At 35.6% G+C, this 26,783-nt stretch overlaps 1 protein-coding gene across 3 annotated transcripts in view; it reads right to left on the bottom strand.

Moving 5' to 3' along the window:
* The window catches only part of Col4a5 (collagen type IV alpha 5 chain), a 240,158-nt gene that overhangs the window by 102,069 nt on the left and 111,306 nt on the right, over positions 1-26,783 (bottom strand). For all 3 annotated transcript variants that reach the window (XM_045140190.1, XM_045140191.1, XM_004659142.2), the window contains exons 3-13: positions 22,333-22,422; positions 14,022-14,066; positions 10,373-10,417; positions 9,986-10,048; positions 7,728-7,781; positions 7,338-7,364; positions 5,005-5,085; positions 3,321-3,383; positions 812-847; positions 681-722; positions 432-524 (exon numbers count right to left, since the gene is read on the bottom strand). In XM_045140190.1, coding sequence (XP_044996125.1) covers positions 432-524; positions 681-722; positions 812-847; positions 3,321-3,383; positions 5,005-5,085; positions 7,338-7,364; positions 7,728-7,781; positions 9,986-10,048; positions 10,373-10,417; positions 14,022-14,066; positions 22,333-22,422 — 639 coding nt within the window. The remainder of the gene's footprint in view (positions 1-431; positions 525-680; positions 723-811; positions 848-3,320; positions 3,384-5,004; positions 5,086-7,337; positions 7,365-7,727; positions 7,782-9,985; positions 10,049-10,372; positions 10,418-14,021; positions 14,067-22,332; positions 22,423-26,783) is intronic.

Below are 26,783 nucleotides of genomic sequence, written 5' to 3'. Positions count from 1 at the left end.
TATGTGACACCTTGTGCATCTGGCCTACATGGGTCCTGGAGAGTTGAATCAGGATCCTTTGGTTTTGCAGGGAAGTGCCTTAACCACTAAGCCCTTCCTTCAGGCCAAGTTTGTAAATTTTAAAACACATAACTGCTAATGAAGCCTCTTTTAAAATTTTAATTATTAAAATCTTGTGATCAAAAAACATGCCCTCATGTAAAATTATATTCTAGCTTATGCATTTCAATGTAATTAGTTCAATAGTAAGAATTTTAAAAGTTTGTAAATCTATTTTTCTAGGTTTACTGAGTTACACTTTACAAAAAACTGCATACATATAAGATGTATAATGTAATGTTTTCATACACATGTACATTGTGAAACTATAACCATAATTAATAAACATATCCACAGCAAGATCTTTATTGATTTCCTTTCTGACTACTTACCGGATCTCCCTTTTGAAACTCTACATCAATTGGTCTTTTCTGTTCACTGATCTGTCCTGGTGGCCCAGGTGGACCCTGAAGGCCTTGTTCACCCTATTTATAAGATAAAATAAGGAAGTGATATTTCATAATGTACCTGGTAAACTATTTCAGTTGCATAAACGAAGGGAAAGGAAGAAAACGAAACTTCACATGAGTATGAGAGGATAAAGACAAGGGATGAATAACCAAATCTTTTGCTTTGCTCACCTTTTCGCCCTTGGGTCCCTGGAAATTTAAGCCCATATTCCCCTGAAGAAAGAAGTTTCAGTTTAAAATATTATTGACAATAATAAAAACCAATCTACCATAAAGAAATAATGTAAATAGATGAAAATTACCTTTGGTCCTGGCAACCCTGGTGGGCCAGGAGGGCCCTAAGAAGGCATAGAAAGGGAAAAACAAAATATTTTATTGAGGTGCTTCTTTTAAAATACTGGATTTGGGGCTGGAGAGATGGCTTAGTGGTTATGGCACTTGCCTGCAAAGCCAAAGGACCCAGGTTCAATTCCTCAGGACCCACATAATCCAGAGGCACAAGGTGGCACATGCATCTGTAGTTCGTTTGCAGAAGCTAAAGGCCCTGGTGTGCCCATTCTCTCTCTCTCTCTACCTCTCTCCTTCCCTCTTTCTCTCTTTTATCTCTGCCCCTTTCTCTCTCTCTCAAATAAATGAATAAACAAAAATTTTAAAAATATTTTTGATTTCATATGAGGCTATAGAGATGGCTCAGCAGATAAAATCACTTGCTGTACATGTGTGAGGCTCTGAGTTTAAACCAATACCCCCATGTAAAAAGTTGGACATGATGGCACATGACTGTAAGTATAGGTTTAGGGAGACAGAAATAGGGTTCACTGTCTTGCCAGTCTGGCTAAACTGGTGAGCTCTGTGTTCACTGATAGACCCTGTATCAGAAAATAAGGTGAAGAGTGGATGAAGAGGACACTTGATACTTGATATCACCACTTGGCCTCTGCATGCATGCAAGCACATGTGCACAGCTTATGCACAGACATGTGCTCCCACCTGCATACAAGTACACATACATATGCATCTCACAATACACATAAGCAGGTAACTTATAAGTACATATAGAATTTTTTGATTGCTTAAAAAACATGGACTGAAAAATCTATTCAAAATACTTTCAGGATGTGGGATGACAGCTTCCACATGGCTAAATAGCTGGGGATGTCTGTATCAAGATTATGCCTGAAGACAGTCTCTATGTTCTATGTAAGTAAGGAGGGCTCACTTACATAGAACATGGAGACCCAAAGATAGCTATATCACTGAAATGCCCAGCATAGGTGGTAACTCACAGACACTGCATTTCTGGAGCACACTGTACAATCTGTAGGCAGCTCTGGCTGGTCAGAAAATCTCCAGCACACTCAGCTCAGTAGAAGAGTCTCTCCCCAAATACTCTTCTTCTGTTTATATAGCTTTTGCAAACTTTTCCCAGACTTGTTGACTTCTGGAGTCTCTGAGTTTCCTTCCTCCCCACAGTAGGGACTGTTTCAATTGCTAAGTAACACTGGTTAAAGATTGCCTGACAACTGCTGTTTACCACTCCTGTAACATTGGGGCTGGGCCTTTGACCTTTTAATTTTCAGCTCTTCCAGACCTCAGGACTTCAACTTCATCCTCCCTTCAGGAGGAAATATTTTAATGCTGAGGAATCTGCTATACAACAGCCAGTTTAACAAAATGGTACCTCCACATTCAGTTGAGAGACTGCTTTGGGAAAGTAAGGTAGAAGAACAAGAGGAGGATACCTGACACTGTCCTCTAGCCTCCAGCCCTGTGCACAAGAGATATACATATCTGCACATATGCATAACTATATGTACCACACACATGTATATACACACACACACACACACCATACATACTACATATAACACACAAACCAAAAAGTAGTAAAGAACCGATTATCATAAATATTCAATATCTATAAAGGTATAATAAAAACAATCACCCAAGTACAAGGTATATGAGATATTGAGTGCCATATGAGAAATTAATTTAATTGAAATGCAAGTTTCCTTGCCTTTTTCAAATCATAACTTGATTGAAACCCAAATATTAGAGGAATAAAACACTTAGAATTCAGCAAAAAAGGAAATAAGAATGACCAAATGGGCAGTACAGTAAGAAAAATGGTTAGATACTCAAGGTCTTTACAAAAATTTTTCTTCTTTCCTAGGGCACAAAAAGCTATGGTCTCACTGAAGAACCATAATACCCTTCTTCCATCTTACTGTTTTTTTTTCTAGCCCTTTAAGAAATGTGGGCAAAATTATGAATTTGTTTTTATCCTACTTAAAAAATGTAATTTGAATCAGCATATTTTATCAAGTAACTATAATGTTTATCAAGAATACTGTCCAAAAATTTCCTTATATAGCCAGAATTGACGTCAATACTGATATATCAGAAGATTATCTACAAAAACTTCATTTTAGCAAAGGGAGTATAGCACATATAAGTAACTGGTTTGGACAACTAAGACTGCAAAACAAAAAAAGCCCATCTCACACTATTGTTTTATTTTTGCAATGATGGAGATTGAACTTAGGGCCTCATATATGCTAAGCAAACATCTTACCACTGAGCCACAGGATCCAGCCATTAATTTACATATCTCCTTCTATTTTTGACATATAGAGGAAAACTTGGGACCTATTGATTAGAAAGCAAATAATCCACCATAATACCATAACATCCTTAAATAACAAAATTATTGTCATGAATATTGAAATTTACTTTCAAGAACTAAAGATAATATTCATGTTTATAAAGTAAGTCAGCAAAAAGGAGGAAAAATAAATCACAGATACTCACCATCAAACCTGGTGGTCCTGGGGGACCAATTGGCCCTGGTATGCCCTTGGGACCAGCTGGACCCTGTTATAGAGGGAGTAGAGAGAAAGGTGAAAATAAAAAGCAAAATCAAAATAACCAAATGAATGAGATTTAAACTTACATTGTTTTCATAATCTATAGCCTCTATAAAATTAAAGTATAATTTAAAAATTTACAAATATGAAGGTTAAGTAACATTTCATAATTCAATTAAATGGACTGGATACAGCTTTCTGAAAGTATATATCCTACAATGCCAGGTAAAAATGTGCATTAAATATATAAGAAAAAGCTGGGATAAAAGCAATTAAGGTAGCATTGTGTCAGGCCTTATGTTAGAAATGGAAAAGGAAATACTACCACTTTCAAGGTAACCTCTCTAATTTTAGAATGAATAAGATTAACAACAAAAATAAGAATAACCGTGACAAGTGATAAGGGGTTGGAGCAAGTGGTGTGATGTATAATTTGGCATCTTAAAATTTACCTGCTCTATAGTTCAGTAATTCTGTACCTATACTATTCTGTATTAAAACAAACTGTAGTATGTTCACAAGTGGCAAGTTATATACATGGAAATAAAACTGAGTGAACTACAACAAACATACAATATAAGTGAATCTTAACATACCATGTAGAAAAAGTTGCAGAATATTACACAAATATCAGATCATATTATTATAAAGAAAAACACAACATTGTAATATTTAAGGAGATGATAAATTATATATAGAGATAAACTAAAACTACTTTTAGAATCAACAGAAAATTCTGGTTATTCATTATGTCAGTGGAACCCAGAAGGATGTGACCAAGATGCATAAGACTGATTTGAGATACTTTGCAATATTTTAGGTCATAATGTTGTGCTGGGTTCAGGAATATTCATTTTGCTCCACAATAACACATACTTTACACATATTGATACATTTAAAATATTCATAATAAAAATACTGAAATAAAAAATCAATATTGAGTGAATCAATTACCTATGGATAGGAAATGCCAAATAAAAATGAGAAGAAACCTAGTGAAAAAAGTCCCTAGCATTGTGTCTTGGTGATTAAATAGAAAAATTTTCTGATTTTTATTGTTGGCAAAGAAGTGAATTCTCATGAATTATAAGCACTAAAAATAGACCATCTCATTTATAAGTATTCAAATGTGATGAATGTCTATGCATATTATCTGTAAACTAATTCTATTTTACCTTTAAGATTACATTTGCTGTTTACCACATATATACTGCATTCCTCCAGCCTTTCAGATATGTTAAGATATAATGCATACTTGATATGGTTACAAATGACATATTTTTGTAGTTTAAATGGGAGACCAATGGCTTTTACTTGTAAAAAAAAAAAAGGCATTTATAGTGAACCTTAGTGCTAAGAATAAGAATGTACAAAGTTATTTCTGTTGCCAATCCCACCCACCAAAAAAGTCCATGGACACTGGATATAAAGAGTAGAAAAAGGCAATTGAGTATTAAAACCCTTCCTTGGCCCACATTGCTTTTATTTTCAAGTACACTATCCACACCAACTCCTGACAAAATTCAGTTGATAACTGCTATAACTAAAACAGTGTACTAAAGGTTAAGGACTTCCTGTGTTGTTCTGATGCAATTGTGTAGTCAATAAGACGATCACTGCATGCTTACCTGTATTCCAGGAGGACCTGGGTATCCCGGATTACCCTTTGGTCCTGGCAGTGATGACATGATTATACTACCTGGTTCTCCCTAAAAAAAATAAAAAATAAAAAAAAATAAATCAATGGAAGCTGTAACTGTTATTATAACTGAAACTCAGCAAGACCACAAATAATGAACTGACAGTTCAACTAATTGTGCAAATACAGTGAAAGATGTCAGTAAGTTAATGAACAGGCTTACCTTCTAATGGTAAATTAGGAAGTAGTCAGATTGTTCTGAGGTTCAGCTGATTTACTCATTTATTTTTATTGAGAAATATAATATATGGACATACTATTGTTTGATTGCATTCCAGTCCAGTCATAATCCTTTGTCCCCTCTCCCCCACCACATTTCCACTGAGAGGTAGACACCAATGAGACTGAAAACACTTCAAGGAAGAAATTAAGAGGCTGCTGAGAGCTCAACACTAAACAAGATATCTTTCCCACCTTTCAAAGCTCATGAAACATTATATAAGGGAGGATGGGAAAAAATTAAGAGGCACAGTACAGAAGATTTATGAAGAGTTTGTGGTTCCATCAGTTACTCATTCATTAAAATATGTATTAAAATAAAATATTATGAAATAAATGTGATAGGCTTGACATTAGTAATGAAGAAAGTAGAATGTCTTTTCTCACTGGGGCTATCAATATAATGGGGAAATACAGAGCATTACATGTAAACAAATAAGATGACACCATGTTCTATCAAAGACTATAAAGAAAAACAAAATAGTACACTGAGTGATAAAGAAATAGGAGAGAAGAGGCTGGAAAGATGGCTTCGCTTAGTGGTTAAGGCACTGGCCTGTGAAGCCTAAGGACCCAGGTTTTATTCCCCAGTACCCACATAAGTCAGATGCAAAAGGTGGCCTGGGCATCTGGAATTTGTGTGCAATGGATAGGGGCCCTGGCATGCCCATTCTCCCTCCCTCTTGCTTTCTCTCTCTATCTGCCTCTTTTACAAATAAATAAATAAATAAATCTTAAAATATGTTTAAAAACAGAAACTGTGGAGAAAATTAATTCATTTGGGCAGTCATTGAAGAGCAATCTGTGAGGAGAAGATGCAGGAATTAGCATACAGGATAAACAAAGAGTTTGGCACATTGAAATAACTGAATACAGGACTGGCTCAGTGGCAGAGTCCTTATCTGACATATATAAGGAACTGTATTTGATAGCCAGAACCAAAGTAAGATATTTTAAAATCCATAAACAATTAAATGTGTACTAGTGTGATCAATGAGCCAATAAAACAGTGCCTTGAGGTAAGGTTATAAATTAGACAGAAATCAGAACATCCAAGTTTCATAAACCATGGAAAAGGAGAACATTATTTTAGTTACACAGAAGCCCTTGAAGGTTTAAACATATGGTGATTAAATTGTTTGTATTTTTAGGTTTCTTTTGGTTGGTTGAGAATAATTCACATTAGGAAGTGGGAAATGGTAGCAAAAATAAAGACTATTTAGGTGGTTATTGTAGTTCAGACGTGACCTCATGTCTAGTGTGGTGAGAGGAGAGAAGTAGATGAATTTAAGATACATTTTATAGGAAAGCTCAATAGTCTTTAATGATACATGCCAATGACGAAGTGTTTGAAATAATGAAAATTCTGAATATTAAATCTCAAGGTTTGAGTTTATGCAAAAGAGGCATATAATAATACAGATTATGCATGTGAGGAGCCAATGGGTTAGTCAGGCTTATTTGGAAACACAAGTTAACCAGAAACTTGTTCATTTGAACATCTGAGTGGTATTAGAATGAAGATATGAGGAAGGCTGTTGAATACCTGTATATTTAACTCAGAGAAAAATCAATTTGGAGATGTAAATGTAGATATTAGGTAACTACATAAACAATAAACATTGTAAACTAATAAAGTTAGTAGGCACAGAGGAAGAAGTGAGACCTATATGCCAATACTTGCTGAACAAAATACTTTGTTTGTATAGAAGACTGAAGAAGTATCAGACATGCAGAAGAAAAATTAGAAAACTAGAGTACTACAGAAGCCATGGGAAAAGAGTACTTCTAGAGAAAAAAAAGTCAATTACATCAAAACTTAATCAGTTGTGGAATGAAGGTGTCCAGAAAGAAACTTCAGTTCAACGCACAGATCACCAAATATATCAGCAAATAAAATGTATTTAAAACCATAGGAAAAGTGATGACTAAGAAGAGCTTCTCCATGAGTATCTGTATAACTTCTTGGAGTCATTACTGTAGTTGAAATCTTCACACATTATTTTACTCCAAATACTTACCTTCTCATCAGAAGATGCTTACCTTCATACCTGGAATCCCAGGAGGACCCTATTATGAAAAAGAAAATGGGAATAACTTATACAATATGGATTGGAATAAGCATGAGAAAACACATGCTTTATAAATAGATCACAAACAGAATTATCTGCTATAATGGTCATTTCAGGGTATAATATGTCATAAGATACTTGAAGGTAACATTTATGTTAAAGAGCACAGAATCCTTGGGGTTTTTTTTTTTTTGTTTTTTTTTTTTCAGCAGGGAGCTATCTTATCAAGTTTTAAAAAATTCTGTAGGTTTCTACTTTGAAATATGTGCCTTTGTTCTATAATAATGCATTGAGCTCATTCTTTACTTTTACTTTTTCTGTTAATTCCTGTATTCATAATGTATTGAGTTTTAGAACTTACTGGAGGTCCCTGTAAACCAGGAAAACCGGGACTGCCTGGAAATCCACGTTCTCCCTAGAAAGAGTTAAAGGTAAAGGGTGTGGAGAACCAAGAAACAACAAATAGTTATACCAACAAACAATGACATGGAAAAGGTTTCTTTAAAAGCCATTTGAAACATACCAAATTGCCAAAAGTTCATCACCTTTCACTTTCCAATTACTTCAATATCAACTATCCATATCAATTGAACCTGCTAAGATACTTTTAGCCCTACTCATCTATCTCAATCAGAAAAAAAAGGAAAAAAAAATCTTCTAGTCATTTTCTTCTGAAAAAAAAATCTATTTTGAGGCTATCACAGCACAGATTTCTATCATCAAATTTAATAGTTAATGATTTGCCCCAATTTCCTGACCATACGTTATATAGATTTAGATTTCAACTGTACTACTTCATTTTTTTCCTTTAGTGTAAAACATTGCAAATTATTCTTTTCTAAAAAGGAAAGATGATAAGAAAGATACCTATTAATACCAACAAGTGCACAATAGTGACATTTCCAGCAATTGCAAGTATTATGTTTTCTAGGCATCCACTTTTCTCACTCCTATTGTAAAGTACTAATATGGACACTGAGTTTAGAAAACAAAAGCTAAAATTGATTTAGATGGACCCCAATATTAACTCTTTTCAAATATCTTGATAAGCCATAGTAATTCTAAAAACAACACTGTCAGAACTCTTAAAAGAGTAAAATTACTACAGCTGTAGGCTTCTGAGTTATTGTCCAATGCACTTCTCTCCACCACTTTTTACACATGGAAAAATAGGACCAGAGGGAAAGGAAGTAGTTTAAAAATCAAGGGTGAAAGACATTTTAAAAAAAACAAAACCTCCAAAAAGAAGAACACATACATTGTAGATCCACCTCTAAGGTTCATTCATTTATGTACATTGTGAGAAATAAGATCTTGAAAATAGGCTGTAGTATGCATGTACTAAGCCAGGCATGGTGGCACATGCCTTTAATCCAGCAAGGCAGAGTTAGGAGGATCATCCCAACTTCCAGGGAAGCCTGAAACTACATAGTGAATTCCAGGCCAACTTGGGCTAGAGTAAGAACCTACCTCAAAAAAAAAAAAAAAATCATGTACTGCTTTAAGAAAAGAAACAAAAAAGTTCCCTGTAATCATATAGCACATTATATGCATAAATATATTTGGACTTCATAGATAAAACTTTGGCTAGTGATCTGTTTGTTTCTTGTAGTATGTTGACAAAAACAAAATATAATCAAATAATCAAAATAGGCACAAGAATGTAGTCCACTTTCGCATGAAATGTTTTATGCATACTCACACCCCATTGGTCCTGTCACTATAGATTTCCTGAGCTGAAGTGAAGAATGCAAATAAGTCTCATGAATCTAGATATTTGAAAACTACTGTCATCATTATTATTGTTGTTGCTATTGGCAAGTGTCACAACAACCTGGAAAAATACTGGCGGTAAAAAGAATTGTGTTTCTGTTATATATAATGCAAAATTATTTTAAATGGACATACTAATAAAAATGTCATTAATTAGAAGGTCAGAGGATATTTCATAAATATTCTTACAGAATATTTTGCACAAAATAGAAAATGACCACAGGATATGCATAAACTAACAGCACACTTACTTAAAAGGAAAAAAGCAAGGGAATAAGAACAGAGGCTACAATGTATATGTCTAAAGAAAAACAAATTATTCTTGCTATCAGTTTAAAGTGTATTAAATTGAAATTGTATAAAGATAAGAAACTTAACAGAGGGGAGAAACATTATCTAAAAGCCATTATCTTGAGTTTCTATTTAACTTTGTAAATGCATAAATTTGTTGAAGAGAAAAATTTTCAGGTTTCATACCAACAGTTTAGGAAGTTAGAAAAATAAATATTAAAATGGCACATATTTTTTAAAGGCAAAATTAAAAAAGTATTCACATATTATTCATGCCAACTATTAAAGTGTTTGAAACACATCTTAATTCCCTTTTAATTCATATCCTACTTCACAGAAAGCTAAAAAGGCAATGAAAAATCTCAGTTGATCAGACCAGATTAAATAAATTGTGTATGCTTAATATATTAGAAATGTTGAACCAAAGCATACTCTGTTTTCTTAGACACAAAGCCACTAGATCATTTATTGAATATTTTTTATGTTGTCTCCTTTATATTTACAAATATATTATTATTAATCATACTGCCTATTATTAAGATGAAGAAATCTCACCTTGGTTCCATTGCATCCAGGGACACCTTGTGGTCCTGGAGCCCCATCATGTCCTGGCATTCCCTTTGAAAAGACACATAACACATTATAATATTAATGTTTCTTAAATTCTTTTTTATTTGTTATTTATTTTCAAGAGAGAGTAGAGAAAGATAGAGGAAGAGAGAGAATATGAAAATGGGTGTACCAGGACCTCTTGTCACTGCAAATGAACTCAAGATGCATGGACTCTTTGTGCATCTAGATTGATGTGGGTGCTAGGGAATCGAACTCTAGGCAATCAGGTTATGCAAACAAGTACCTTTAATTTGTGAACCATCTCTCCAATCCACTTAGATTATTTTTAAGGTACTTTAGAATAAAATTAAAAAGCCAAATCATACTTACAGGAAGACCTGGTGTTCCCGGAAACCCAGGAAGTCCAGGAGGACCCTGTAAGAAGTAATAAATTATTTGAAATGATAACAAGCATTAATAGTTAAAATAATGTCATACCTATGGTTATCTCAAAATTATACTTTGACTAGATAAAAGTGGACAAAATGTACCTGGTTATTACCATTTATTGTTGTTTTAAAAATTAAGAGAATATCTTTTATAGGTGTTTGAAACTACAGAGGAGACTCCTGTTTGAAGCCCCCCCCCCCCCCACTGAACTTAGTAGCAACAAGCAGTGGATAAAATATCTGTTCTAACAGAAAAGTACTTTCAGGCTTGGGAAGAATGGATTTAGTAGGAGATTAGAAGGTGGCAAATATATTTGCCCTTGAGGACATTAAAGTGATCAACTCAAAAACTGTTTAAATTAAATTTCCCTATCAGAATTGAGAACATACAATTTGTCGCATTTTCTGTTGGTGAGGCAATAGTAAAGTAATATTCTCCCATACCGCTAACAAGGACTCAAACATTATTTCCAAGTAGTTTGGAAATACCTTGCACAAGTGCACATGTGTGTATCTTTTAACTTAGCAACTCACTACTATGAATCCATCCCAAATCTATACTAGAAATTATAAAATACAATATGATAATCAAGGTTAATGACTAGAACATTCAATTCTAGCAAGGTCTGGAGAAGAAATACAGAGGATGATTCTGGAAGGTTTTATGCCAGAAACCAAGGAAGACATCAATGATCAACAGACATCTTTGAAAAGGACACTGAGGAGACGCCAACCTCTAAGGGCCTCCTGCAGATCAAGGATGGAACAATCTCGGCTGCAAAAACAACAATAACTAAAATTGATTGAAATATTTCATGATAGGTGTTTTTATTGAATAAATACCTTCCTGAAGTTGTTGGTGCAGCAATTCATTAATCTATTACAATTCTATTGCTAAAATCAATGGTTTGATAGGACTTTGCAGATGACCATTTTATAACTGAACAAAATAATAACATTCAACTGGATGCTAAAGCACTAAAGGAAAGTTCACACAGAATTGCTTTTAGTGTGTGTATTGGTGTGAGTAGGTATGCATATGTCCACATGTATGTGGAGAGAAGAATCTTGGGTGGCATCTTCAGGAATTATGACAGTGTCTCTCATTAGTCTGGAACTCAACAATTATTTTAGACTGGCTTGCCAGTAAGACTCAGTGATCCTCCTGTCTCTACCTCTCCACTATTGCCTGAATGCCAACAGGCTAGACATTTCCATATAAGAACTTATCATGTTCTTATACTTACAAAAGGCAAATACTTTGCTGACTAAACTATCTTCCCAACTCCCAATGGGTAAGTTATTGATGGAAAATTAGGCTGACAGTACTTGAAATCACTCACTGATAAAATCTAACATCAAAAAAGTGAGATAGGAGCTTATCTGGATATGGTAGTTAATGCCTATGACCCTAGAAGCACTTGGAAGACTGAAGCAGAATTGACACACATATGAAGTCAACCTGGGATAAAATAGTGTGTCCCAGGCCAGAATTTATTATAGTGTAAGAACATGCCCTAAAAATGAAAAGTTGTGATTTCCGGATATTTGTGGTTTATGGTATAACTCAACAGTAAACACACAATACTACCTATAGTGTTCTACTTTTCCATATTTAATTTTATTGATTTATAATTTACATACAGTAAAATAAACATGTATTTTTGAGAAAAAAAGACTAACTTTAATGCCAAAGTTATAATACCTGTGCTCATGTGATTCTCCTCTATCAGACTCCTATGTATTGAGACTATATTACAGGCATATTCTACCATGCCCCATTTAAAATATAAAAATCTTAAGTGCATAACTATTTTCTTACATCCCAAGAAATTATTCTAGTGCTTCTTACAAAGCAACCACCAGTTTGTAATACAGGACACTGAAGAGCACTTTAAGTGACAGAAAGAAGCATCACATCTTTGTGATGTGTTTCAGTTGGTAGAGTGCTTGTATAACATGCACAAAGCCTTGGGTTCAATACTCAGTTCTGCATGACAAGGCATGGTAGTGTACACCTGTAATCCGTGGACTTATGAGCTGGAGGTAGTTAGAGGTCATCATTGGCTACATAGCAAATTCGAGGCCAGTCTAGCCTATAAGAGACTGAGGAAGGAAGGAAAGGAGGGAGAGATAGAGGGAGAGAGGAAGGAAGGAAAGAAGGAGAAAGGGAGAGAAGGAAAGGGGAAGAGAGGATATCATTCAAATATAACACATGGAATTTGCTTGGATCATGATTTGTAGTTTTTTTTTTTATTTTTTACATTTTACCCCCGAGATACTATCACAGGCTGGCCTGAAAAAATTATGCAGCCTAGGCTGTCCTGGAATTCATGGGGGGTCCTCTTGACTTAGACTCCCAAGTGACAGGATTGCAGGTATGAGACCAAATCTTGCTATCATATATTATTTAAAAGTATATAGAGAACAGAATATTTTAATGTTTACATAAGGTTTATACATCTAAATATTTGTAAATCCAAATATCAGGACAATTGGTTGTTTTCATCACACATGTAAACATGTAAACATGCTATGTCACCATCCATGCATGATATAGTCAAAGTAAGGGACTTCTTAACCCTAAAAACAGAGAAGTTCAGAGCTAAAAAGGACTATTTAGAGCATACTGTATAACTTTTGAGAAAGTGAAGCTCAGAAAAGTTAGATTGAGACATTGAAAAACAAGTACTATGTTTAAACTCAATCCCTCCTAATTTTCAAAAACAGCCACATGTTTATCAGATTAAAACCTTTTAAGAATCCTCTATTTTTATTTATTTATTTATTTATTTATTTATTTATTTGAGTGTGACAGGCAGAGAGAGAAAGAGGCAGATAGAGAGAGAATGGGCGCAACATGGCCTCCAGCCACTGTGCATGACCTCCAGACACATGCGCCCCCTTGTGCATCTGGCTAACATGGGTTCTGGGGAATCGAGCCTCGAACTGGGGTCCTTAGGGTTCACAGGCAAGCACTTAACCACTAACCCATATCTCCAGACCAGTAAAACCTTTTAAGAAAAATTAAACTATATATACATTTTAGCTTTGAGATGTATCCTAATTTTTTGGATCTTAAAACTTGAAAAATGTCACATTTTAGAAATGAGAAAATACTGAAATCTTCATAAGAAGAGTAGTTTAAATCAACTACATTCATTTCAAGATATGCAAAGTCTTATACAATTTGTATATCATATCACAGCCGGAGGGCCCCCTACCTCTAACCCCAGGAAAACTGAGATGATTATGCTGCTTGGGGAAATCATAGCTTAATTAATATGATACAAGTTTCATAATAAATGGAAAAAAGCTAAAATTTAGCATGTTACTATTACTTAACTATCAGCTACTGTAAAATATCCTTATATTCACTTAAATCAACACATAGATATATAAAGATAACAACTATCAAGATACTAAAGAAAGACCAATGATAGACATACAAAAACTCATAAGTTTGATTTTTAAAAGGCTGAAAGATAGTCTAATTTATATTTTCTAATTTTTTGATTATTGCATAATACTTCATTTGCTTTTATCTCTTGCCAGCAACACACATTTACTATAATGTTGATATAGCTTACTCTGATTCCTTTTGGTCCTGGTGGCCCTGGAATTCCATCATCACCCTGAAAAATATAGTATGTTTAGTATCCTTTCCTTCAAAAGGGCTCACAAATAACTAATTTTCCTTATAACAGCCCTAAATTTTTATAATTTTTGTGAAATCTAGTGATTAATTTCTACCTGAGAGATAAGCATGTATACTTCAGACTAAACTCATCAATAAAGTATATAAGCAAAACTAAGAAAGGCCTTTATTTTACTGAGAAAACTGTTAACATATAGAGGAAATATTATATCCATAAAGTTAAGCATGAATTGTGCAAAAATGAAGATGATATACCAGTACATATATTTGCCAAATCTTATATGAATAAAAAACGTAGCTGAAAATCTTAGCAGTTTCCACATTATGTCAACCCACAGGTATACATATAAACATCCTCATGTGTTTGAATATGAATTCCCAGTTTGCGATACCATTCAGGAAAGTTGAGGAAGGTTAGGAGATGGAACCTTGATGAAAGAACTATCTCACTGGAGAAGGCCTTGGTGTGTTACAGCCCACCAAGCTTCCTCTTCCTTTCTCACTACTTCCTCCCCGATGATATGATGTCCCTTTATGGTCTGTCATGCTTTCTCCACCATGATGGACTCCCCTTGAAAATGTAAGCTGAAAATAAACTCATTCCTTTATTAAGCTGCAACAAGATCAGGTATTTGCAACAGCAATAAGATAGTAATAGATATAGAAATTTTATACCAAAAAGTGGGGCTGCTTCTATGACAAACCTGACCATGAGGTTCTTAGTACTTTGGAACTGCTTTGTGGTAATAATATGAAAGGATTTGGAATATTGGACCAAATAAGCCTTACAATGTTGTAAGCAGAGTTTAATGGTCCATTGTGATGGGAGTTTGAATGATGTGAAGGCTCCATCTCCAGTGGTGAACAAGGACTTTATAGGGAACTGGGATAGAGATATCCAATATGATATTGGAAAAGAAATTGGTTGTATTCTTCCAGTGTCCTGAGAACTTGCACAAATTTGACTTTAAATGTAATGGATAAATTTATTTTATAGAAAAATATTCAAGGCAGCAACACATTGAAACTATGATATGGATTTCCTTCCCTGTAGTGATTCAGACAGACAATAAGAGAGCAAAATACTGAGAAGAAAGATATGAAAAAATACAAAGTTTGACATGGTAAAAAGTATAAGCAAATTGAAAGTACCAGATCTAGAGACTATAGATGATTGCTATAATTATTGAAGATATTATCACTATTAAAGGGAAATTTATTGCACTACATTGGACAACAGGAAGGATTCCCTGTGGTCAATCCATTGAAGGCTCATGATAGTAAGAATGCTAATTCCTTAGAAAGAAAATGTCTGCAGGGACAATGCTGAAGAAGGCCTTTCTCCCAGGCTTCACTCACATCAAGCAGCAAAACTGGGAAGTATTGCTTATGTGATATTGGTTTTAAAAGAATGAAAAAAATGGAATACATAAAGGATCATGGAATATTATACCACAGTTCTGGACAGCTGCTGAACCTAAGTAATATTGTATATTCAGTGTCCCTGCAATTGAGCCCTGTGAGGCCACTGTGTGAAGCTGTGAAGCTGAAACATAATTTACAGTTAGAGACTCCAAGAGTTTAGAAATGCCAGTACTATGTGATGGCTGTCAAAGAAAGCTATTTGTTTAGGTAGATTCAGTTCAGGAAAGAGACTACATGAAACATAGCTGGAGACTTGGAGCTAACCAAGCCTTTTTGAGCCCAAAGGATTTCATTGGGAGTGTCAGACATGAAGCTGCATCATTTGAAGTTCAAATGTACCACATCTTCATAATATATCCATATATGGGTGTCTAGGTTGATTCTATTTTTAGTTATTGTGACTAGAGCCAGAATAAACATGGCTGAGCCATTATCTCTGAAGTAGAGTTACAGACTTTAGGGTATATGCCTAGTATCATCGGATCATCTGGTAAATTTACATTCAGCTCTTTGGGAAACCTCCACACTGATTTTCATAATGGCTGCACTACCCTCCATTGTATACCATAGATTTTTGTATGTTGTATTCTGTAGCAGATAGTTCCACCTTGCTAGGATGAACATCCAAACCAGAAGCAGTTTATAGAGTTTATTTCAGGTTACAGAACCAAGAGAATTTCCATCAATTGTGGGAGAAGATAGCTTCCCTTCATAAATTCAAAACAGAGAGAAACAACAAATCAGACAGGAAATACCAAAAAAAAGCAGAAAGCAAGCAGGACCCACAGAGCTCAGACTGATCTGTGTACCTTTTGCACTGGAATCAGAACCACCCCCAAGCACATCTTTGGGCTGGAATCCAGGATCCCCCATCCCAGTGACATCTCCTCCAGCCACGCAGCTGGAAACCCAAGTTACAAGCTTTAATAAAAAAAGGCTATGGGGCATCTACATTCAAACTCCCACATGTTATTATTCAGTTCTAGAAGTTATTTAATTTCCTACTTGCTTTCTTCAGTGACACATTGATCATTCAAAAGTGTATTTTAATCTTCACTGAGTTGATGCATTTTCTGTAACTTCTATTGCTATGGATTTCCAGCTTTATTCCATTATCCTCAGAGAGTATACAATGAATTATTTCATTTTTTTTATTATTTGTGGGGCTTGTTTTGTATCCTAATATGTGATCTAGTTTAGAGATTATTACATGGACTAAGAATGTATATTCTATAGTGTTTAAGTAGTGTTCTGTAAATATCTGTAAGGTCCATTTCATCTGTGATGTTATTTAACTTCAATGCCTCTCTGTTCAGTTTTTATCCAGATAACATTTCTATACATGAGAGAATGGTGTTGAAGTCAACTACTATTATGGTCTTTGGGTTAATCTCTGACTTTATATATAGCAGCATTTTAAAATAAAATTAGATATACTTGTGTTGCATCTCTATATGTTTAGAAATATAATGTTCTCATGATGATTATTCCTTTAATCAGTATGAAGTGACCTTCTGTATCTCTTCTAATTAAATTCAGTTGTTAGCGTTTTGTCAGATATTAGAATAGTGATGCCTGTTTGCTTCCTGGTTCCATTTGCTTGGAATATATTTCCCATTCTTTTACCCTAAGATAGTATGTGTATTTTGTGATGGGATTGGTTTATTGGAGACAGGAGATAGATGAATTCTATTTTCTTATCAAGTCTGTTAGGCTGTGTCTGTTTAATTTTTATTTATCTATTTATTTGAGAATGACAAAGAGAGAAAGAAGCAGATAGAATGGGCATGCCAGGGCCTCCAGCCACTGCAAACAATCTCCAGATACATGTGCCACCTTGTGCATCTGGCTTACGTGGGTCCTGGGGAATCGAGCCTTGAACCGGGGTTCTTAGGCTTCACATGCAAGCACTTAACTGCTAAACCATCTCTTTAGCCCAGGCTGTGTCTTTTTAAAAATTTTATTTATTTATTTATTTGAAAGAGTGAGAGAGAAAGAGGGAGAGAGAGAGAGAGAGAGAGAGAGAGAGAGAGAGAGAGAGAGAGAGAGAGAGAGAGAATGGGTGTGCTAGCACCTCCAGCCACTGCAAAGGAACTCCAGATGCATGTGCCACCTTGTGCATCTGGCTTAACATGGGTCTTAGGGAATCAAACCAAGGTTTTTTGGTGTTGCAGACAAATGTCTTAAATGCTAAGCTATCGCTCCAGCCCTAGGTTGTATCTTTTGATCAGGGAATTGAGACAGTTAATGTTCAGGGTTATATCTAAGGTATATATTTTCTTCTATAATATTGCAATATTTGATGTTTTCTTAGCCCTCAATTAGTTAAAAATTGTCCTCGCATCATATATTTTTCCCCTGCAGCTCCTTGGATGTGTTTAACCATCTTTTCCTCTGGAGTATACCTTCTGGTAGTATTTGTCAAACTGACTTGCTGGTCATAAGTTCATTTAGTCTACGTTTATCATGGAAAATTTAGTCTTTGGGGACTTGAAATATATCATTCCAAGTCCTCTGACTATTTTTTTTTAAATTTGTTTTTCTTTCTTTTTTTTTTTGTTTTTGTTTTTCAAGGTAGGGTCTCACTCTGGTCCAGGCTGACCTAGAATTAACTCTGTAGTCTCAGGGTGGCCTCGAACTCATGGCGATCCTCCTACCTCTGCCTCCCGAGTGCCGGGATTAAAGGCGTGCGCCACCACGCCCGGCTTAATTTGTTTTTCGAAGTAGAGTCTTGCTCTGGCTCAGACTGACCTGATATTCACTATGTAGTCTCAGGCTGGCCTCAGACTCACAGCAATCTCCTTACCTTAGCCTCCCAAGTAGTGGGATTAAAGGAATGTGCCACCATGCCTGTAAAGTTTCCATTGAAAAGTCAGCTCTTATTCCAATGGGCTTTCCTTCTTAGGTGACTTGGAGTTTCTTTCTTGCAGCTCTCAATAGTCTTTTTAATTTTTTTGTTTATTTTTATTTATTTATTTAGTTGAGAAAGAGAGAGAGAGAGAAAGAGAGAGAGAGAGAGAGAGAGAGAGAGAGAGAGAGAGAGAGAGAGAGAGAGAGAATGGGCACATCAGAGCCTCCAGCCACTGAAAACGAACTCCAGATGCATGCACCCCCCCTTGTACATCTGGCTAACGTGGTTCCGGGGGAATCGAGCCTCAAACCAGGGTTGTTAGGCTTCAAAGGCAAGCACTTATAACTGCTAAGCCATCTCTCTAGCCCTCAATAGTCTTTTTCATCTAAACATTTAGTGGTTTAACTGTAATGCAACATAGGGAGCTTCTTTTCTGCCCTGTGTGTTTTGTGTTATGGGCCTGATATACCTCTTTCAACTGGAGATCCTGCCTCACACAAGAGTGTATGTAAGTCTTGGAGAGCTTAAATAGCTTTGGTATGTTGAAAATTTGGAGAGACTAGTTCAAGCTGAAATTCACTGAGATGGCCCATGCCAATGGTTTTCCTTGATGGCTGCTAAATTATTGCTCATTTCTGTTAATTTTACAACCTTGAATCTTTCTTCTACTTCCTTTATGCCTCCCAGGTAGGCAAGAATCATTTTTCCATTTTTGTTCTTGCTATGTTATCAGACATAGGAAATTCAGTTAAATGGTTCATCCACTAAAATTCTATGCAGTCACATAGATTCTTACTTTTCCTTAGTGCTCAAGTCCTAGTAAGGAAATTTAACACAGGTCCCATTGCTCTTGAATCACACAAAACTACTTCATCATGACCATGATCTGCATTCTGCCAACATATATGCTGTGGTATAATTAAATATTTAAAAGTATCCATAAATTTATTTTTCATTGTTTATTGAGTAAATTATCTGGTTTCAGTTCTATTTTCTTAACACCCTAGCCAAATGGTGCATCAGGTACTTTCTCATTTCTGGGACTGCATATATGTATATATATGTATGTGTATATATGTATATATATATATGTGTGTGTGTGTGTGTGTGTGTATATATATGCAGTGTATATATATATATACACATATGTATATATGTGTATATGTGTGTGTGTGTGTGTGTATATATATCTCCAACTAGAAGCAGCTTATGAAAGGGATAGGATTTAATTCAGCTTACAGTTCCAACGGGTAGTTTTATCATGCTGAGGAAGGCAGGGCGGGCCTAAGCAAGAAGCCTGTGTCATATCTCATCAGTCTGAAAGCAAAGAGAGCAGAACATGGAGCCTGGCTGCAATAATTCAAGGCCAATTCTCCATGACATATTTCTGCCAACAAGGCTCCACTTCCTAAAGGCTCCAAAACTTTCCTGAAAGATACCACCAGTACTGGTTTAAGTATTCAATCACATGACTCAATGGGGGAGGACATTTTACATTAAAGCTACCATGTGCCATCATTATAGTAAATAATAAAAATAAGGGGAGGTTATTAAGCAAATTTTCCATTCCAGGCAAGGAAATATAACCGGTCCTTTCATATATCACTTTAACAGTCTACCTAATACTGATGGAAAAGGGCACTAAGCCAAAAGAGTCATTAAAACCTAAAAGAAACTTTTTCTCAATCTTAAAATTAACTATTATCTCTTTTCATTACATAGCATACACATAAAGATGCTATCCGTGTTTAGGATACAGGCAGAGCACTTATACTACAGTCAATGGATAATCTCTCCTACTGATAGAACCAAAATAAGAGGTTGTATAAGCCTTCTGTCTTTCCCACAGAATATTGTATTGGCATATTCATTGACATGTCTGTCTAAGTAGGGCCATCATTCTGAATTTGACAAAACAGCTGGATATGTCAACCACTATATAACCCCATATATCACACATCAGAATGCTGTGCTGCAGAATACCACAAATGAATATTTCTCTCAACACAGACCATTTAGTCCCTCAGGTATCCCAGTCTTATTACTTTGGACCTGATTTGCTGCTACAATTGGACTCTGATATCACAGAAACAAAATGACCCCTCGGATGGCAAATCTGTTCTATGTAAAATGGGAGCAACTGAAATAACTGGACAAAATGACAGTGATCTGCAGAGTTTTCCACATTACACAAAATTTTCAAATCCACACAAGGGTTATGCCCACCCAGGGGACCTTTTGATTGATTGTCCCTTTGTACATTCCCAAAATTGTGCGCATCCTCATAGGGATATTATTTCTTTAAAAAATATTCATTTATTTATGAGAGAGAGAGAGAGAGAGAGAGAGAGAGGGAGAGAGAGAAAGGGAAAATGGGCATACTAGGGCCTCACCACTGCAAACAAATTTTAGATGTATGTGCCACTTTGTAGATTTGGCTTATAAACGTACTGGGAAATAAAACCTGGGTCCTTACGCTTTGCAGCCAAGTGCATTAACCACTAAGCAATCTCTCCAGCCCAGGATATTATTCCTTTTGCTAAAAACAGGCATTCCATATTCTTCTCAATAAAACATGCATATATGGGGTATCCAAATTGGATGTTCCATTAAAGAATATAATACAGAGAATGAGAGAGAAACTCCATGTCATATAGACTCTGGTTATTCAGGTGGCATTTCAAACTCTCTACTTAGGCATATGTTCCAGGTAACTTTTCCCATGATTAGACTTTCAATCTAAAAGGCAGTGCACAATATGTCCTTGATGCTTGCTAAGGACACTAATGACAGTATTTTAGCTCTGGAAGCACAATAGAATAGCTTAAATTCCTTGACCCACAAAATATATCCATATGACCTTCAACTTTCTCATGGCCAACCAAGGAATGGGTTCCTGCTAGCATATCACCATTAAACATAAAAAGAAATCCTCCTGGCTCTTATAAGTAGATTGTGTGACTTATGGGACACATGCTTTTCTTTTGGCAAAAGGCAGGGCTCATGGCTACATGCATTCTAGACAGATCTGGTGACCGCTGTCAAAAATATTTATCATAAACATGACTGACTGTGGTCTCAAGCCAATTGCCAAGTTTTTGGCATAATGTTGAAACTTATTTTTCTACTCAGACCTTAAACTATCATAGGATGGAACTGAGAAATGTGGAGCCTGTCTGAACCCATATGTATGATTTTCAGGTTCAACCAAAGACCTTTTGGTAGAACAGTTGTCTTACCAATCCCAAAGTTAGTGGTCAGTGAATGCACTGCAGACTCTTGTGGGAGCAACAGTCAAGGAGGAGGGCTCTCCTGACTGACTATGTTCTTCTGTAGGTAGCTCTCTTTATCTATGATCTTGGTAGAGACCTCCATATGGGGAGAGGGAATCCTGAAGACACTTTTCTGTACTCTGACATAGTACTTATCCACTCTTAGTCCTTCTCTTCCATTCTCCCAACTCCTAGATCCACACACTTTTGGGAGATTTTGTTTTGAGCACTTACAATAGTTTAAATGATTCCAATCTGTACACTGATCTATAAAACTGAAGCTGGTGTTGTAATATGGGGTGGGGGTAAAAATGTAATGTTCTCTTTACTGTAAATTCTTATAACATTTTAGAAAACAAGTCATAATTGTTATTTTCACTCTGGATTCTCTTAATCAGCCACCCTGATAACTGACAGCTCTGCTTTCTCCAGTTCTACCTAGCATCTGGTAGAAATTAATTATTGTTAAGTATTCCAACAACAACACACAATTAACAGCATCCCCCAAACAAATGCGACAGTAATATCTAGTTAAGAAAAATGGCAATAAAATATAGAATCCCTACAATTCCATTGTTTGATGTAAAAATTAATTTCTTACTATCACTTAGCAATTTTTAGTTGTTGTGACAAATTGTCTCACATTTATGATAGCTTAATTCCTCTGGTATTGCTAGGTGGCCACTTGACAATACCTTTTGTCCCCGAGGTCCTGGAGGTCCTTCTGGACCTGGAAACCCAGGCAAACCAGGATGTCCTTCCAAACCTGGAAATCCTCGCTCTCCCTGCAGTTCAAAATGAGTGAAAGGTAAGGTCAGTTATGAATTTTTAAGTACAGAATTTCAAAAAGATCAAATAACTGTCCATATTAAAGCAATTTAATATAGCAATATTAAATTCACAATATCTACTAACATGGACAAACCTATAAGATGTGAGGAAACAATAAATTATCCCCAATATACATTGAGTAGAGTAATATAATCTCTTTGGCATTTGTAAATTTCAAAAGCATATTGAGATGAAGTGAAAGTTAAATGTGATAATATCAAGAGTGTTACCAAAAGGATTACAATAAGCATGGGACAAAAGACTTTCAAGGATACCATGAAATATGTAAGGGTCAAGAATAAAAAAAGGGTTGAAGAAAACCATCAGTGAAGCTCCCAAATTTGTTTAAGAGTAGAGGAGTTGTAGGTTTTTCTATAATGGAAATTCACTGGCTGATTGTCAATTCAATTGAATTAGCATTAAACATTAAAACTTTTCTATGCTTTCACATTTCTACAAATAATACAGGGTTGGAGAGATGGCTTAGCGGTTAAGTTCTTGCCTGTGAAGCCTAAGGACCCCGGTTCAAGGCTTGGTTCCCCAGGACCCACGTTAGCCAGATGCACAAGGGGGCACACGCGTCTGGAGTTCATTTGCAGTGGCTGGAAGCCCTGGCGCGCCCATTCTCAATCTCTCTATCTCCCTGCCTCTTTCTCTCTCTGTCTGTTGCTCTCAAATAAATAAATAAATAAAATTTTAAAAAAAGAAAAGTTTAAAAAAATAATACAAAATGGAATGAATATGTACTATATATAGAAAATAAAACCATACAGTAATAACCACATGTAATTACTCCGAATATTTGAATTGCAACTCATGTCTCACTTCTGACCATAACACTTGACATAGTATAGGAGGGCTGCTTACCTACCAGTGAATAGCATCTTATCAGCATCTGTAATAGGGATGCTTGATGTGATTATCTGTAAGTCCAACAAGGTAGGGTGGCAGAGCTAGCATGTACATTATTAAGATTGTTACATTTTGGATAGGCCATGTGCCTACAACTAATCATAGGAAGGGTAGAAATTCCAACATTAATCACAGAAAGAAAATTCTCTACTTTGGAGTTCATGAAGGACAAGGGGTTAGAGCAACCCTATCCAAGCAGTTCTCTACTTTTCTAAGAATTGAAGGCCATCTCTGGCCAGAACTCATTCAGAGAAACCTCCTACCATTTCCTACCCAGTGTGAAGGCCCAGCAGGACATGATAGAGAAAAAGCAGCTATGTCTACGTTACCATGGAATATATATTCCTTCTACATATTACGATACTGTAGACTTGTATTTCAACCTACAAAATGTGTATGTACATATGTTTGTGTGGTAGATATTGTTTACACTGACATAAACTTATATTAAATAATTCCTCATACTCAAAAATATACTTCTGGTCAGTTCCAGCATATCAGTTCAAAACCAATGAAACAAATTATAATTAATGATAGGTTGCAATACTCCTATAGTTTTGACAAAAAATTATAATTGGTATATTAGTATTTTTTATTTTCTAGAAATATGTCCATTTTAAATTAGTAATGAACCTGTGATGATTTAATACTCATTAACCTTATATCAGTTATTTTGAAGTAAGTAGGGCAAAAGGTGAGAAATTAAAATTTTCAAACTTTTAGAGCTGGATTGTCTCAAGCCATTACATAGCCTATTACTGGCAGAGCTAGAGGTAAAAATTTGATTACAAGTTCCAGTCAGAAAGAAAACAAGTAGGAAAAATTCTAGTTCCAGTACATTTCCATAAGTGGAAAACAGCCACATTTTGGAATTTCAACTGGTATTTAGAACATCCCTCTGCCAAAAGTTGAGTATGCTACTTTAATAAAGCTGTATTTTTCTAAAACAAAACTGCTATCTGGGCTGCAAACAAGAGGAATAAACTAAAGATTAAAAATAGAGGATGGTAGAAAGGTTAATTGTTTGGGGGTCATAAAACGATATAACTTTAAATGAAATACCCTGAAATCTCTTCACTCTATAGTAAAATAATCATAGTCTGATCTAACTAAGCAATATTACAGCAACTGAAAATTTCCCAGCGAAGAGCAAATACTCTAGATTTTTCCGTAAGTTGCTTACCCTCACAGACAGAAAGTGATGAGGTATCAGTATTTATTGGGGTCAAACTATAACAACAAAAATTCTTGGTTTATCCTGTTTACTCATGTTTGGATTAAAGTAAAATCTTATTTCCTTTTTGAGCATAGTAATCTCCATTCTGTATAACCTTTCACTATTGATATTACTCTAGATTCCTTTATCTTTTCTCTTTCCCTGGGAAATCCAAATATTAGCTATTTTTTTCATTAAAGCTAAGCTCTTATAGAAAGCCATCATAAACATTACCTTAGGCACTTAAAACCACCAGAGGTTATTCCAAATCCTTTCCATGTTTATCTCATTTAATACTCCCCAAAACAAATGAATCAAAATTATCAATTCCATTTTTATGTAAGAAAAGCCAGGACAAATAGAAATTAGGTAATATTCCTTAACATAGACTTGATATAAACAACATAAACTCATTGTCTTTTTACCACTTGTTGTCCCAGGAAATAATACAACTTAGCTTCCTCTATCAGAAATGTATATTAACATCATTACCCCTTCATTGAATCAATTATGTATTCTACACCCCCCTGGCCATGAAATCAGACATATCCCTTATATCCCTTGCTTCAGGGCCTGCTTGGAAAAGAAACATGTAGTGCACATTCTTGTCTTCATACAACAGTGTCCAGGTACCTCCTGTGTCCACAGTCATTACAATGAACTCAAATGTTAAACTTCTGAGGGTCTGGGTATCCTCACTGGTTCTTTACTGAAGATTCTTACAGTTTTATAAACACTGAACAAATGTCCAATAGTTTCTTGGTGAGGTGGGTATCTATGAGGGCATCAGCCTAAGGATTTCCACCAGTCTAAGTCACAGCTGCAGTTCTGTAGGCCAGTGCACAGGAAAAGGCAGCTAAAACACCACAGATGTCCCCTTTTCTCCTAATATTACAATAGTAATATTAGTTAAGATCTTGTTCCTGTGAACACATCTGGGGCATAGCATATTGTCCTCCAGGTGTGGGGGTGGAAATGTGCAGACAGAAAGCAAGAAGAGAGCACTAACTATAACTTGACCTTTTTTCCAAGTACCCATGGTTGCACAGTGTGAAGGTGCAGACCCATTACTATCACAGGCAAACTTCTTCCATGTACCACTACATACCACTTATTACCATCCACCTCTGGTGGTGCCTCAGCCTCCATTGATTCCATCCTCCTAGCATTTTTAATTCTGGCCCAGGAGGCCAATACTGCCTCCTCAGCAGAGGTGATACTACAGTGGTACTGACTTCATAGAGAACAGGTGGCTCATGAAAGGTATAAAAATGTTCCTCATGTGCAGGGGCCAATTAAAAATGAACACTCACTCCAGAATATAGTTGTTGCTCATAAATGTTCAAGGGTATTTCCACCTTAGATTTTCTTTGTGATGCCATCACCTTGGCTTCTTTAGGTGGAATATTCTCAAAATAGGGGTTTTGCTTAGGGAAATCATATTCAAAGTCGCCTATATGCATCTAATTTCTATTGCTTGGAATTAAGCTTTAACTGTTGACACCAGCCTGCATAACATCTGGGTGAATCTGTTTGACTGTGGTAGTTCAGAGGGTAGAGGAGGGATTAACATCTTACAAGGTTTTGTAATCTCCTTGCCTTGTGCCTTCTCCTTAGGCTGGGAATTTTTGTCACTTTTCATGGCGTTTGTTTGTTTGTTTGTTTGTTTGTTTGTTTGTTTTGTCCCTGTGGATGGGGTCTTTGTGATAGATGTGCTTAGTTGACTAGACATATTGCACTTATCTTATTCCATTGGCATTTCTGTGCAGCTCCACTCCTTGCCTTTTGCATTTTCTATGCTCAGCAAAGACGAAACTGACAACAGAAACTCAATCATGTCTTCTGAAACTATGTATTCTTAGACTTCAATAGAAGAAATATCCAACAAATATTCATTCAACAAGGAATTTATTTATTGGACCACACAGAAATATTAGCAGATGCTTTTACCTAAATAAGAAAACAATTAGGAATTGGAATTTTAATAAATTATGAAAAATATTTTTGTGATAAAGCTAGTTTTATTGTGTGGTGCTAGATATTAAGCCTATGGTCTCACAAATACCAGCAAGCACTCTACCACTCACCCATCAGTTTTAATATTATAACAAGTTATACTCATTTATCCCCTCACCCCTGCTCCCTTTACTCTGGAGGTCCTCCTCAGTGAGGCAATGGTATTTACTG

The sequence above is a fragment of the Jaculus jaculus genome, chromosome X (genome assembly GCF_020740685.1).
Source record: "Jaculus jaculus isolate mJacJac1 chromosome X, mJacJac1.mat.Y.cur, whole genome shotgun sequence".
Lineage (NCBI taxonomy): Eukaryota > Metazoa > Chordata > Mammalia > Rodentia > Dipodidae > Jaculus > Jaculus jaculus.
Note: the sequence above shows the minus strand (reverse complement) of the source record. Positions and strands in the feature narration are given on the sequence as shown.